General features: G+C 44.5%; 2 protein-coding genes across 2 annotated transcripts; one reads left to right on the forward strand and one right to left on the reverse strand.

Annotated features, from left to right (window-relative positions):
• Positions 1 to 9: 9 nt before the first annotated feature.
• On the reverse strand, positions 10 to 1737 carry LOC6604907 (LETM1 domain-containing protein 1). The gene is made up of 4 exons (XM_002029714.2): positions 1503 to 1737; positions 862 to 1446; positions 514 to 802; positions 10 to 453 (listed from the first exon to the last, which is right to left on the reverse strand). Exons 1-4 carry the CDS (start codon positions 1592 to 1594, stop codon positions 115 to 117), a joined length of 1305 nt encoding a protein of 434 aa, XP_002029750.1. The 5' UTR covers positions 1595 to 1737; the 3' UTR covers positions 10 to 114.
• Positions 1738 to 2249: 512 nt separating this feature from the next.
• Positions 2250 to 14558, forward strand: LOC6604908. The gene is given in 6 exon segments (XM_002029715.2): positions 2250 to 2512; positions 7305 to 7943; positions 11206 to 11367; positions 12136 to 12343; positions 12401 to 12596; positions 12746 to 14558. Coding segments are annotated over 5 exon segments (1440 nt in total). The 5' UTR covers positions 2250 to 2512; positions 7305 to 7751; the 3' UTR covers positions 13428 to 14558.
• The last annotated feature ends 36 nt before the right edge of the window (positions 14559 to 14594 follow it).

Genomic DNA, 14594 nt, shown 5'->3' on the forward strand with positions numbered 1-14594 from the left:
ACTGCCAGCTTTCTTTTGGTTTAACGGTTTTATTTGCTCTCAAGAAACAAAATGATCTTAACAGTCCAATCTTTAAAGCACAGTCTACCAAATAGCTAATGACCAGGACCCCGCTCAATTGGGGCACTTGCCGTAGATGGTCTTCCAGTTGTTGGGATGGTTGTAGCCCAGCAGGATGGGCAGGTGCAGGAACAGCGTGATATGTTCGCCTTGTATCGACGTGGATACCTTGACCCACTTTCGCAGCCACTCGATCATGGCCTCGCTGCTCAGGCTGTCGGGATTCAATCCGCGCAGATAGCAGGAGTAGCGCAAGGCATCAGGTGTCAAGTTGTGAACGCCACCCTCGCGGGTTATGGCCTGGTCCATGTAGTGCACCAGGAAGGCGTGCTCGTGGAGGCGATGTCGCTTGAAGATGCTGCTGGGCAGTCCATGAAGGTTGACTAGGTTTCTCTGGAACGTATGAATTAGTGATATGCTTAGGCTGCATAAAATGTGTCTGATTAAACGTACAACGTGCTTCCGCGACATTCCCAGCAGGGAGTAGGGACCATCGGCGAATATGTCCTTGACATCGATGAGCAAATCAGGCTTGGGGTGTGTGCCGCTGCCCAGCTGGCCCAGGATCTCAGCAAAAGCCGAGTGCTTGGGATGAGATGCCGTCTCTTTGAGTTTGGCCTGCAGGCAGCGAAAGACATCCTTGTTATTGCATAATCGCCGCTTCATGTAGTAACTCTGGAACTCGGAGCGCTGCTGCGGAGTCCAGAAATGGGCAGTGAGAAAGGAGCGGGGGTAATAAAAGCTGCGAATGGACAATTCGATGTATCAAACTTTGCAAGTGTTTAGTAAGGCATATCTTACACGAGGGGAAAGAACGCATAGCCCACCATGGGAAGGGAGCAGCCGATTAGAGCCGGTGCCACCTTCATCATGTCCCTTGGCATCTGCATGTACAGCTCCAGCTCCTGGCGATTCAGGGCTCTAATGCCTTGAGGCGAATCATTGGCAATGCGGGCAATCTTGAGGAAGCGTTTCATGTCGCCAAAGAAGTCCTTGACGCCATCGAAGAACACCCTGTACAGCTGCATGGCCTTGGGAAAGTTCTTTTCGAGCACTTTGTCGTAGTTCTTCACATAGTTGAAGTACCGGGTGAATATGTAGTCCTGCATATTGTCTCGCATCTGATCCCGTTTCGATTTCAGAGTGTCCAGCTCCTTGCGCTTCTCGTCTTCGGGTTTCTTAGACGGCGCCGGCTGTGGGGACGACGAGCTGCTGGTCCGGACCTTTGGCTTTTCAATGGGCTTGTTGGCATCCCAGCCCGTTTCGTAGATGACCTTACCCACGCTGGTTATCTCGGCGGCCACATTTCGCTTGATTTGCGGTGGAGCCGCTGGCTCGGGCTTCGTTGAGTAGTTCCTGCTGCAGAAAGCTGTTGGCCTCTTATCGCTGGCGATGGGTAATTGAATTTTAATGCTGATTGATAATTGGGGTCAACTACTTACCTGCTGCACAGGTGTAACAGTCGCCGGCGACCGCGGGGCCAACAGTTGGCCGGAATCGCGGCGCATCGGGCCACGCGCAGCGCCAACGCCATGGTTGAACTCCAAGTGGCAGCCAGAAACCAGGAAGAGGCGCGTTATTACGCAACCGCCTACTCCAATGCAGGAGTTGCCCACAAAAATAAAAAAATTCAAGGAGCAATTACGATTTACTCGATTTGAACAGCTGTTGAACTAGAGATGGAACATAAACAGAACTGCTCACACGTTTAGCGAGTGTTCGCACCACCGCTGGGCGAATGCACGAACCTATCCGTTTTAACGAAAGTTCCAGCCAAGCAAATAATTATCTTTAACGAAAAAGTGTATTAAGTGTCTTTTTTTGAAATTTTTACCTTTCTTATTTGTTTAATAAAACTATTATAGTTTAGAATAAATCCATTGCAGTATAACTCTTTAATTCTTAAAATCAATAATAGCATGGCAAGTTTCCTAGGCCAAGAATGAAGGCTAAAAATAGATGGTATGAAAATAAAGTTAGAATACATTATTTATTATGTCAGTTTGAAACTAATTTCAATTATTGCTTCGTGTACTATATCTGGAAACATAACCAGAAGAGAATTTCGAATCTTTGGCGCCCTCCGTGCAGCAAGCAGTGCGCACTGCTTCACGGCGAAAGGCTTTCTCTCGGCTGGCTGCAGAAATTGCGCTGCTGCTGCGGGAGAAGAGAAAGTGAATTTCAGTCCACCCGGAGTCGTCTGTTGCGTCGGTTGCTCGAGTCCCTTCCGTTGGCCAGAAAAGTCGCGGCGGCCGTTCTGTTTGTTTTCGCCTCGTAGATGCTGTCTGCAATCGAGAAGCAAAAAAAGGCATTGAAAGCAATAAAAACCAGAGCCAGCGCGGCAACAAGGAGAGAAATTAAGCGTTAGAGCGGCAGGAAACAAACAGAAAAAAATCGTAACTAATCACCAGGCCACTTTTGGCCATTTTGTGGCATAAGCGGAAACGGAAATGTGCGTTAGTTGTTTGGCAGGTCGACAGGAGTGTTGAACGAGGGCGGGGGGCGTGGACGGGGCCGGAAAAGGGGGCGACAAGACCTTCAGCGGGAAATTGTAAAACTTAGCGCGTGTCCAACTTGCTTGACTTTCCACTTGTGTCAGCGCTGAGAAAAGCGGAAAAAGACGGACAAAGTTACCCGAAAGACACTCTTTAATGTCTCTCTTTCTAAGCACGTGTGTGCGTGTGTGTACATATGTGAGTGTGTGTGTATATGTGCCCAACGGTGCGTGTGTGTACGCGTGTTTTTTCCGCTTAGCTTCAATGCGACTTATTTCTCTGCCACAGGATATGGGATATATCGCATATATGCGCACATGTATATTTGTGCGTATATTTAGCCAGCTGGAAAAGCTACAGTTACACTATTGACACTGGTACCCATTTGTTTGTCCGCCCCCTCGTAAAAATAGAACTAACCGAGCGCCATAAATACCACCGACAAAGTGCCTGCTGGCCGGGTTTAATTGAAAAAACGTCAATATTCCTTCAGGCGACCACCCGTTGAGTCCTTGTCCGCGTCCGCGTCCGTCCGAAAAAGTCCTTGGCCAAACTCTGTCGAAGTTCAAGGTGCTGCCATGCTGCCCTGCTGGCCATGCTGGCCACATTAAGTCAATTCCCACGCCTTGTTCGCTGGGATTACATAAAGTGCCAATCTTTGCAACAGAATGCCTTATTTATGGAGATCTCCCAACGCAGTCAATTCAATATGTTTTCGGCTTTATTGAATTGACCGGCTTTTAGCTGCACTTTATGAATATTTAAGTTTAATACATTTTCACTATGTCGCACCGAAGGGAAAACAATTTTGTCGAATTGCCCTGCAGAATCCTTGGTTATGACCAAGCATTGAGGGTGCAGAGTGGACAGGACATTTCTGTAGATGATATCACTCTGCAAACTTTAATTTCACAGAAGCACTTGCTTGGTGCCAGTTACCCATAACTATATGCACAACAGAAGCTGTGAGTTCCAAATATCAAGCTGGTTAAGCATATTATTTTAAGTGGTTCATTCTAAAACCAGATAGTTTAGTTTGGAATATCTAGCAATCTTTTTGAATCTTAAATCCCCTCTTGAACTCCAAATCAAAAAATCTCAGATCAAGGATTGCCAAAGAAACAATTACCCCTCAAAGCGCATTCATTTTGTGTAAACGTGCAAACGTGATTCTATTTTCAATTACTGGGCCAGAACGGCATGTGGATGCAGCATATTGCGGTCGGACATGTATAATTAAATTAGGTTTGGTCCCCAGCACGGAATGTTTGACACCATTAATTGCTAGAGACATCCAGCAAACCGGCAATCAATAGGGTCAGCACAAAGCGTGGTTTGTGCTCGATGTCTAATAAACACTGTCTAATAACTACTAGTTAAGGTCAACGTTGTAGTTCCGAAACTATGACAACAATTAGCATAAACGGCAAACAGGCAGCCGAGTAAGTGGTGTATCGTACAGCAGGGCAATTTGCTGGTCACTAAATGGAAGTTGTTTAGTCCTACGCTTTGCTGCTGCCATAAAGTTAATCATACGCACCGTTGAACCGCAGCCAATTCCATTACATGGCTGCAATTTTCAGTGCCAAGAGCACGAGAACACACACACACGTACACACACTAGATTGCAGGAAAACAAATACTTGCAGTGCAAAATAAACGGTAGTTGAGCGCGGAAAATCGAGAATTGTATTGGCTCGACCGGGAAAATGTGTTGTTATAGTTTTAGGTTTATTTTTTATCTGTTTTGTTTCCCTCTAATGCAAAGCACATGTAAGTGCACGAAAAGAGGTGTGAAATTATCTTTGAGCTGATTTTTCCAAGCTGAGTTTACTATACATAACTTTGCACACTTAACTTTTCCCTTTTCACTTTTTGTTGATGTGCAAAATAAACTTGTCTTAAAGTTTACAGACTTTGCTTATAAATACTTTCGTCAAACAAAAAACTTACTCTGCAAGATATTAAATTTATATAACTTTCACTCATATTTTTGAAAACATGTTTAATGACCTGATTTTTTTTTAGTTTTTTGTAGCCGTTTGTTGACAAATCCTTTCACTTGCCTTGCAAAGCTCTCCTGATTCGATTTGTCAAAATTATTGGCCGCAAACCCCGAATTGGAATTGGCTTTTCTTGTTCAATTGTGGTGGAAAAGTGCATCGTTGCCATTCCTTAATGCCCACAAGAAGGTGGCGACAATGGCAAACGACGCTGGCGAAAAATGCAAAGCACGCGAAAATGCGTTTAAAAGTGGGCACAGCTTGGGGAAAAACTATTTGTTGCCAGAATGTGGGCGAAATCGGGTTTCGGTGCTCCTTGCCGCATATGCAAATTCACTCCTGAGCTTTGCCGCACATAAACACACACACTCACATACTTTTGCTCTAAGATACTAAGAACACACAGGCCAGGGAAAAAAACAAGCAACTGCAGTGAGTTGCGGTGAGTGTGAGTGACAGCCTGGCAGACACCTTGTCAATGTCTTGCGGCTACGAACGACCCCTGTCCGCCCGGATTCCCCCACGCCGGCGACTCTGCCACACGTTGCCAAGCAATGCTAAGTGCACTGAAAAAAAAGTTGGGGTTACTAGGCCACCTTCCCGTTGATGCACGCGCAAATAAAGCTTCGAACTGCAATCCAAAAGATTGAGTTTTCAGAGCTGATTTAAGTGTCCTCATATGAGATATGTCCTTCATTTGATGAGATATTTTTCCCAGTGCACTGAGAGCTCAAAGTAACACAAACAACAGCAACAATGACAACGAGCAGCGAGGGGCAAGCCAAGTGGCAACAGCACATCTGACTGACTACACATTTGCATACACTGAGGTGTTTTTCCCTTTCTTTCGCCTTGCAGGTGGCACGAGTTTAACACGGTTGCCGCCTTTGTTTTTCGGGCCTTGAATGCGCCGCGGGTGTTGCCTTAATGAATGTGCAATGCTGATGCATTTCTTTTGCAAGAATGCGAGGCACAAAAAGCATTGCCTACTTTTGTGGGCCCCCAGGCGGATTGCAAGTTGCAACTTGCCAGCAAGTCCGTGCGAATGGGATTAGCTTAACTTTGGTTTGTGTGTCCGACATCGGCAATTAGGGAAGAGGAGAGCGGAATGCACATTTTCCAAATTCTTCTGCTTCCAAAAATTTGCTAATTTCACACTTGATTGCAAAGCCGAAAAGTAATTACCCGAATTGCAATTACAATAGCGAACAGCGCATAAATTGGGAGGACATCCTGGTAAATGGCAATGCCAATCCAATTAAAAAATCATTAGGGGAAAATTCTGAATTCAATTAAATGCCATTTTAATTTTATAGAACTAATGCCGCACTTTCCATAATTTGGTGGCAAATAGGGGCTTTGTTATGATGCCTTGAAAGTTAATTTAAAACGCAGATAATAACACGCTTAGCAAAACTCATTGGCGGTAAAAAGTTCCGACAGCTGCCATGAACTTTATTTTCGAGTTAAATTATTAAGAAGCAGCACTGGTCAGAATAAAATCCAATTGAATGTCTTAATGGAAACGAACAGGCAAACTTTTTAATTGCGAAGTAGTAACATTAATTCCAAGTGAAGTTTATCCCGTCAGGAGTAAAGTTTTAAAAGCGTCTACAGACTTCTAAATAATGGAAAATCGCTTGAGCACGTTAAAGTTACATAACTTTTTTAAGTGAATTTAAATGGGCTCTAAAGGGGTAAATTAAACATAAGCCATAAGTAAATCAATTGAGATTAATATCTCTGCAATAATCCGCAAAAATGCATATTTTATTGAGTTGCACAACACAATAAAAAAAAAAACATTGCAACCGCAGCTAATCCTTCGGTAGTAAATTTTCCCCAGCTTCCCCATTGCAAAGCCCCCACCCCAAAAATCGATGCCTTGCGGTTTTCCACGTCCATAAACTATAGCCACTGTATGTGCGGGCCCAGATTGACTGACTGCATCCTAGAGAACCAACCAAGTCGGCTTGTTAATTATACATGCAGGCTGAAAATGTTGCCCAAATAAGGATCTCTGAAGAGCCCAGAATGTGTGTGGGGGGATATGTTTGGATAGTCGAGGGTGCCCAAAGGAAGTGCTGTGCAAATGCAGTCGAGACTAAGGGGCAAATAAAGGCTCAAGAAGTTAAACCAGGCAGCTCAAGTATGTGCCATATAAAACATTCCTCGGCAGACACTTAAAGTCAGCACCAGTGGCTTAAGCGGGATTTTTTTCAAGGGGGTGCCGAAGCCCCATCGAATCCTTAATATTTCAGTGGGTAAGCCCATTTGATGGCTTGACTTCTTCATAATTCGATTAGGCTTTTGATTTGCCACTTCAGACCGCCGCAAGTGCGTTAATTCATTAAGCTCATTAGATTTTTTTTTCAAAATCCGCATTAGTGCGTATTACTGATTATTTGTAATGGCTGTTTGAGTGGATTTAAGCACCCCAGGACAGCTCCCATACCTACACCCCTGGCAAAGATAGCGTAGCATATGGCTCTAGTCTCCGTTTCGCCAACGATTTGCCGGCTCAATGCACACAGATTCCCACAAACGAGGCTTGAGATTGTTGCCATATCGAGGTGGTTTCACACAAATTTGTTTAAAAAGCTGGTGGATGAGGGGTAAAATGTGGCTGCGGGGGGATGCTCTTTGCGTGCCGCTGAGCGCGGGAAATTGAATTAAGTTTTCATTTAGCAAATAACTTGCAGCCGCCACAGCACATACAAATTGCATTATTTATTGCACTTTGCAGAGGCGACCCCAATATAAACAATCATCACATAAATACGTAATCAACAAGCGGCCCCAAAAAAAAGGCAGACAGCGACTCCTTGGCAGGCGGCCAACGCCACAGACCACCACTCACCAGCCACCACCACCCACCATCCACACCACCCAGCTACCCAACCACTGAGCCACCCACCACAGCATGTAAAGCCCTGTGGGCGTTGGGAATGGCACACACAGACAGCACTTTGGAGGCGACTTTTGGCTAGGTGTGGATGAAGCGATGTGAAGGCACAACATTTTGCAATATTAAAGAACAGCAAAGGGAAGGAGGAGCCGGAGGAGCAGGAGGAGCAGGTGGGTCAGGTGGAGGAAGACCAGGACCTGTTGCCGAAACGTCCACAAAGCGAGCGGATTGGGTGAAAGCCTGTCTGGCTGGGTGAAAGGTGAAAGCGCCGAGCGTCGCAACACAATGGCCGTAAATGTACTGGACTACGATCACTTCGCCATCAGCGCCATCGTGGTGGGCAGTCTGCAGTTGGTCTTCTTCCTGATCAACTCCGTGCTCCAAATGGACAAGCTGACGGACTTCGCCGGCGGCGTTAACTTCATCATCATCTCCCTGCTCACTTTCTTTCTCGGCCAAATCGATCGGCCATCGAAGGTAGGTCTAAAATGATTATCTTATTGCAGTTTTATAAAAGAAATTAAGTATATTTATTACAACATTTTTTGGGCAAGAAAATCTGTTAGTTATATTTATTCTGATTTAATTTAATTTATTATGAATGCATTAATTTTCAAGTTCATTGGGTCTATATTTTAAATAAAACATTTCAGTACTTCACTCTTCACTATGTTAAGTAAAAAAGAAATAATATTATCTATCCTGCTCCAACAATTGATGCATTTTTGTGCCATAAATTATTAAACATCAAGAACACAATAAATTGTTCCGTAATTTAAATTTGTGCGAAAAATTGCATTTTTTCACAATGCCAATAATAAATCCCCAATGACTGCAAACCAATTTCGGTGAAAAAATTGCTTTGAATTGCTTTCCAATTAAAAGCTCAATATATATTACATTTGATATGTGCATAATTTATTGCTATAGTTAAATTTTGAACAATGCATAATTTATGTGCAGTTTGCTATATTTTGTTTAATAGCTCGTTGGTTTTCATTGCGCGTTACTTTTTGTGTTAGCAAAATTAAATTCTGTGAACTTGAAGCGTGTACATAAACATGTCACCCAACTGGGCGTAAAGTGGGTGGTGGTTTGGTTTTGGGCCCTGGTGGTTTCGGCTGCTGACATTGAAAACTGAGTTTTGCATACGCACGCAGCCATAGACACACATACAGACACAGATACAGACATCAACGCACACAGACGCAAACATTCATTGCCGACAAACAAAAGGTTACGCCCACACCGCCCATCGAGGCGCACATTTCAGCTGTTGTTCCTCGTTGTTCCGTTTGTTGTTTCTGTTTTATTTGTAGTTGCTGTAGCTGGTAGCTGGTAACTGGTGGTTGGATGCAGCTGGCACATGCATAGGTCTCCTTCTGGCTGGGCATGACCTTGGCATCGTGAGGATCCTCAATCCGTCTGTCGACGTGTCCTTCCGCCGGGCTAACACGATGCCTAAGCAGCTAACTAAGGCTATTTGCGGCCGAAAGCAGCTCGAATCCGCTCGAAAGCCGAAGCCAGCCGATTGAACTCAGCCTACGCCATTGATTAATCCAAATTGATGGCCAATTTCGCTGTTTTCCCGCTCATAAGCACGGCAGTAAAGAGGAAAATTATGTTCACCTTAATTAGTGTCTGCAGGCAATTACAAAGAGCTATATGTATGTGTCTTTAAAGTAACAATACTTTAAGCCACTGAAAATAAAAGTTCTTATCTGCCATAGCCTTAAATAAAGTTAAATAATTTAACAAGGTTTTAATTAAGATTTCCCCAATTATCAAGTGATATATGAGATGCGAAATTATTTTGGTTTCAATTTTCAGTGTTCATTAAAGGCGGCTATCTGCTTCATTATCCTGTTTATCTAGATCGTTTTATTTTAATTAATATACTTGGCGAGCATTATGGTCGCTCGAAACGAGCTCAGTAGAGATATATCTGTGATATTAATGAAATATGATACGCTTGAAGAGACCCCTTCAATAAACAGAGACCTTAAAAGCTTTTCGTCCGGTTTTCAGTTTTAAACGCCACCCAATGTATCGATTTGCTGGCCTGGCCCATGAAAGCTGGTTAAGGGCTTTAAGCAATTTGGCCATGACAACAACAGATACAAATTGAGAAATAAATTCATTCTTATCTGCTGTTGGTTTTTGTTGGCCAAACACACGCGTGTGCTGGTAAATGCAGAATGCACTGTTCTTTCGACCGCAAACACATTTATGTGCATTTAATTTTTGCTCCCACTCGCAAAATAAACATAGGAGTAAATACTGAAGTATGAATTCTCGCTGGAGCACTTAAGCTGCAGTTCAATTAAATTTTGTTGCCACATTAATGTGGCGCACTAACGAATTGGCTATCGATCGTAAATTAAAATTAAATTGCCGCCCTCGGCTCGAATTAAGTTGGCAATGCAAAATTTATTTAAAGCCTTGCACTGCAAGCAGGGGGAGGGGGCTGAGGGGAAAAATGGCGGTCGCAGGACGTCGGGCGGAAACGGAAGTGCTGCCATTGCTTGTGGCCGTTGTTGCTTGTACTGCACTATGCAGCTGTGATGGCCATAAAAATGGTTTACTACCAGCTTATGCAGTCGCCCGTCGATGGTTTATCGCCGTTCAGAGTCGCTTAATAAATCGAGCGATAAAATAGCTTGAGCCCCCCTGGTTGAAAGCTGAAAGGCAGCTCAATCAATCGACAAAATGGGCAATCAAGTCCCTGCGATACGACAAACCCATTAAACTATCAACTGTTTGAGGCACCACCATCATCCCCCCGCCGACCTCCTTCAATAAGAATGCCCTTCCATAATGCCATACAACCCGGTGACCTCGTCCTCTGCCAGTGACTTTGGTTACGGTTACGGTCATGAACCAAACGCCCATTCGCTGCCATTGACAAAGCAATTTAACAATTTTTCCAGCATTTCTCATGGCGACGCTTGACGAACGGCTCCTCCATGAGAAATGCATTTCTGATTCAGTTCGGCCCGTCAATGCCGTTTATAAATATGCAAAGTGCAGTCGACTCATTCAGTATTGAACCAGCCAACTAACAAATCCCGACCAGTTGCCCCGTGTCCATTTTTTGGCCAGGGCGGAGGAGCATAGACCGGCTGGCAGTCGTGCGTGCTGCGCTTTATTTATGCAAAATTTGCATGACCACCGAAAGTGGTTTTGTAAAATAAAATATCGCCAGCAAAAAATACAAGAAAATTCGACTTTGTGCGGCAAAAGAGAAAACTCGTGCAAATTGCTCGTTGGCCAATGAATTTTTCCACACTTTAGAGTTGTGGGCACGAATGGCGGGATACCCTAGGTGAGCCAAATGCCCCTTCGTTATTGTGGAGATACCGAAATAGTTACGAGTACGCCTTCCTGGCCAAGGATAGCAGCTCAGCCTTGAACTCGAACTTTCCCAGAGCCTCCCGAATATTTCTCATTCGTCTAAATGGCAGATAGTAAATGTTTATTGCAACCAGCAGTTTATCGCCATTTTATTGCCCAGGAACACCTTTGCTATTTTAGCCTACTTCTTAAGGCTCTTTAAAGCTAGGATCTTAAAATGAAATTGGATTAAATTCATACCATTTCGTGCATTGCTAACAGCTTTATTATTTCAATTTCATGTATTGCTAACAGCTTATTGGGATATTAACTTGATTATTTTCAGGCAGTAAGCACTTGTTTAAGATCTTAGTGGTTAAACTATAGTTATGAATTTCCGTTCCAGGCCTACGATAGTCGCCAGCTGATGGTCACGCTCTTCGTTTGCCTGTGGGGCGCTCGGCTGTCCGGATATTTACTATATCGGATCGTGAAGTTGGGACGCGACAAGCAGTTCGAGGATACCCGTCGCAACATCATCCGCTATGCGGTCTTCTGGACCTTCCAGGTGAGCTCCGCTGGGACCAAAGTCGGTGGGTGTAGTTTTGTTGGAGGGGGTCAGGGAAAAATCGCTTGCGTCAGCCACTTTTCAATTCGACGCTCAATGACAGAACCTTCAACTTGCTGGTGGAAAATCAATCAAACTGTCACTAATTGACACGCGCCCAGAGGTTTTGAATATTTCATATTTCAGCACCTGTCGTCCGTGTGAGTTCGACATGGCTGGTGGAAATGGTAATCTCAATGTGGCCCAGAACCAGAGGCTCAGACCCAGACCGACCAACAATTAAAACGCCATTCTCTCTGGCAGAGTGACATGACACATGTGGGCGACACCAGCTAAACGTTAAGTGGATGGGTGGGTGGGTTGGTGGCTGATGTCTGGTGGATGGTGGCTAAGTGGGTGGTCGGCTGCCAAGTGGGCTGGCTGGCTGGTGGTTGCAGTACGTTTATTGTCCGTGGTGCTGCCGGCATTGGCATTGCCACTGGCGTTGGCGTGCTGCATGTGGCATGTCCTGCCATCGTTTTGTCTTTATTTATTTCCCATTTCACCCGAATTCCAATCACTTGTTGCCAGTTGAAATACTGTCATTGCAATCTGAGCATAAATGCCGCAATGGAAATATGCCTGGGGTATTTGCATTTATATATATATATATATGTATATATCCACTTTGACAATATAACTTTTGGATTCACTAGGACTGTGATATATGAAATAAGCACTTATATTATTAAAAGCTGCTACATATCGGCAATCATGTTTCTTTTTTAGGCTGTTTGGGTGTACATTGTGTCACTGCCTGTAATAATAATTAATTCACCGCGCCACTCGCAGCCGCGTGCCCCAAAGACCATGACCACGCTGGACTCCACGGGCACGGGCATGTTCATCGTTGGACTGCTGGCGGAGACCTATGCGGATCTGCAGAAGTTCTCCTTCCGCCAGGATCCGGCCAATCAGGGCAAGTTCTGCAATGATGGTGAGCTAGAAATAATAAACTTAAATACATGCAATACAATGTGTGCAAATTGAAAAGGACTGTGGAGCGTGTCGCGGCATCCGAACTACTTTGGCGAAGTGGTCATCTGGTGGGGCATCTTTGCCATATCCCTAAACGTGATCAGTGGCCACGAGTGGGTGGCGATTGCCTCGCCCATTTTCACCACGATGATCATCCTCTTTCTGTCGGGGATTCCCCTGCGAGAACGAAGTGCCGATGAGAAGTACAAAGAGTAAGTTGAAATATTTGTTTAAAATAATCTAGTTTATCCAAGTAGTACCCCTTGTATGAAAATATAATTGACTTTAAGTAGTTCATAAATAAATTATAGAGGTGTCTATTAGTTAAATGATTTATTATTCTATCCCTTCATTTTTGCAGCCAACTGGAGTATCGGAAGTACAAAGCCTCCACCTCGCCGCTGATACCAGTGCCTCCTGCTGTCTACGTGGAGGTGCCCAGTGCTCTGAAATTTATCCTGTGCTGCGAATTCCCCATCTACGATTCGATGCGGATTCAAAAGGACCTCAGTCCGTACTCCCTGTCCATAGCGCGCTCCCACTCGCACATCTAGCAGTCAGTGGCCCACTCCAGCAGTGCGGCTGGGGTGGGTCAGATGAATGCCCATGGCCACTCGGTGGGTCACTCGCTGCACCGCGGTCAGTGCTATGGAGCCAATGGCGGCGATGCCGAGAGCCACCAGAACTGCGGCGGTAGCTGCCGGAACGTGCACGTCAAGTCAAATCCGTACCAGTGCGAGGCGGGCTATGGCCACTATCCGGTTTGCCACACGGACGACGATACTGATGACGGGATCATCTACATGGACCGCACCCACTTCTACCACGACCAGGAGCAGCCGCACGTGGTGAAATCGGTGGCGGTGCCCAGTACAAAGTGCAGCTACCTGGCCGAGGAGGAGCTGGCCTCCGACTACGATGAGGATGTGCCGGCCATCGATCTCAGCAAGGCCACCAGTGTGGAGAGCTTCGGCACCCGGGTGCAGACGGAGCATGCCGTGAACGCCGATGGGTTGCCCGTGACAGTGACCACGATTTTGTGATTGCCACTTTAAGATTTGGTCGCGATCAGTGTCAGGTTGTTCGGATCGGGTTTTTATATCGGTTGTACAACGGGGTGGAACTCTTTTGCTCGAATTTTATACCTTTATCTGCTTTTTGAGGAATATAAATGTTCAGCAAATTCATGCCGTGAAGTAATATTCTTCTATACTATTGAGATTTATTTATTCGCAATTTGGTAAATAGATAAAGATATCTTTTTTTAAAAAATAAGCTGGGCACAAATAAATCAAATTTAAAACTAATTTTGGTGTGTAAAGGACAAAGTTAAGAAATGTTAGGAGCTCGATACCAAAACCTCGTAGTCCAAGATGAATGTTCTTGTAAATAGAATGAATAACCAAAAATGTCAAAGATATAAGATATAAATTTCGTTCCACCCTCGTGTGCAGAATTGAAGCCAGGCCCAAAAGTGCTGGCCTGGAATGACATTTTTTTGATGACGAATGCCAAAGTACCGTGGAGTACCCAGCATCATGGATACTCACAGCTGTTTAACACTCTAGTCTCTATGCTACTGTTGCTCAAATAACTAATGTGCCTCTTATGTGCTCTGCGCACCCCTAGATTGTTGCACTCCTTCAAAGTTTACGCTAGTCTCTGTTGAATCCACTGTTGCCCCCCCTCTCGAAGAACGAACTTCAACTATATAGACCTGTACCTATATCTAACATACATATATCTATTTCTCAACTGCATACTTTCGCATCGGACCGCGAACCGCGCGAACCACACACCCCACCAAACGAAAGGAATCGAATCTGAAGCCATTTAAACTGAAACATATCCCGAGGCAACGCAACCCAACCAAAGGTCGATTTACACATACAATAAGTAAAAGAATTGTCGCAGTGAAATACGATAGAGGACGTTCGATAGCCATTGTTATTTTATATACCGGAATATATGTATGTATATCTGCTCACTGTAGCTAAATCGAAATATACCCATGTATGGACGTTACCACAAATGTTGCCCCATTAGTGTACGTATACGTGACGTGTCTGTGTCTAGTTGGTGTCTCAAATGTTAAGCAGTATTATACCTAATGAACGAATTGTACCTATATGATTATGCTGAGTATGGAAACTAATAAACGAAACGAAAGTAAATGGTCTATTTCTATATAGTAAATAGGATACAAATAA

Source organism: Drosophila sechellia, chromosome 3L (genome assembly GCF_004382195.2).
Source record: "Drosophila sechellia strain sech25 chromosome 3L, ASM438219v1, whole genome shotgun sequence".
NCBI lineage: Eukaryota > Metazoa > Arthropoda > Insecta > Diptera > Drosophilidae > Drosophila > Drosophila sechellia.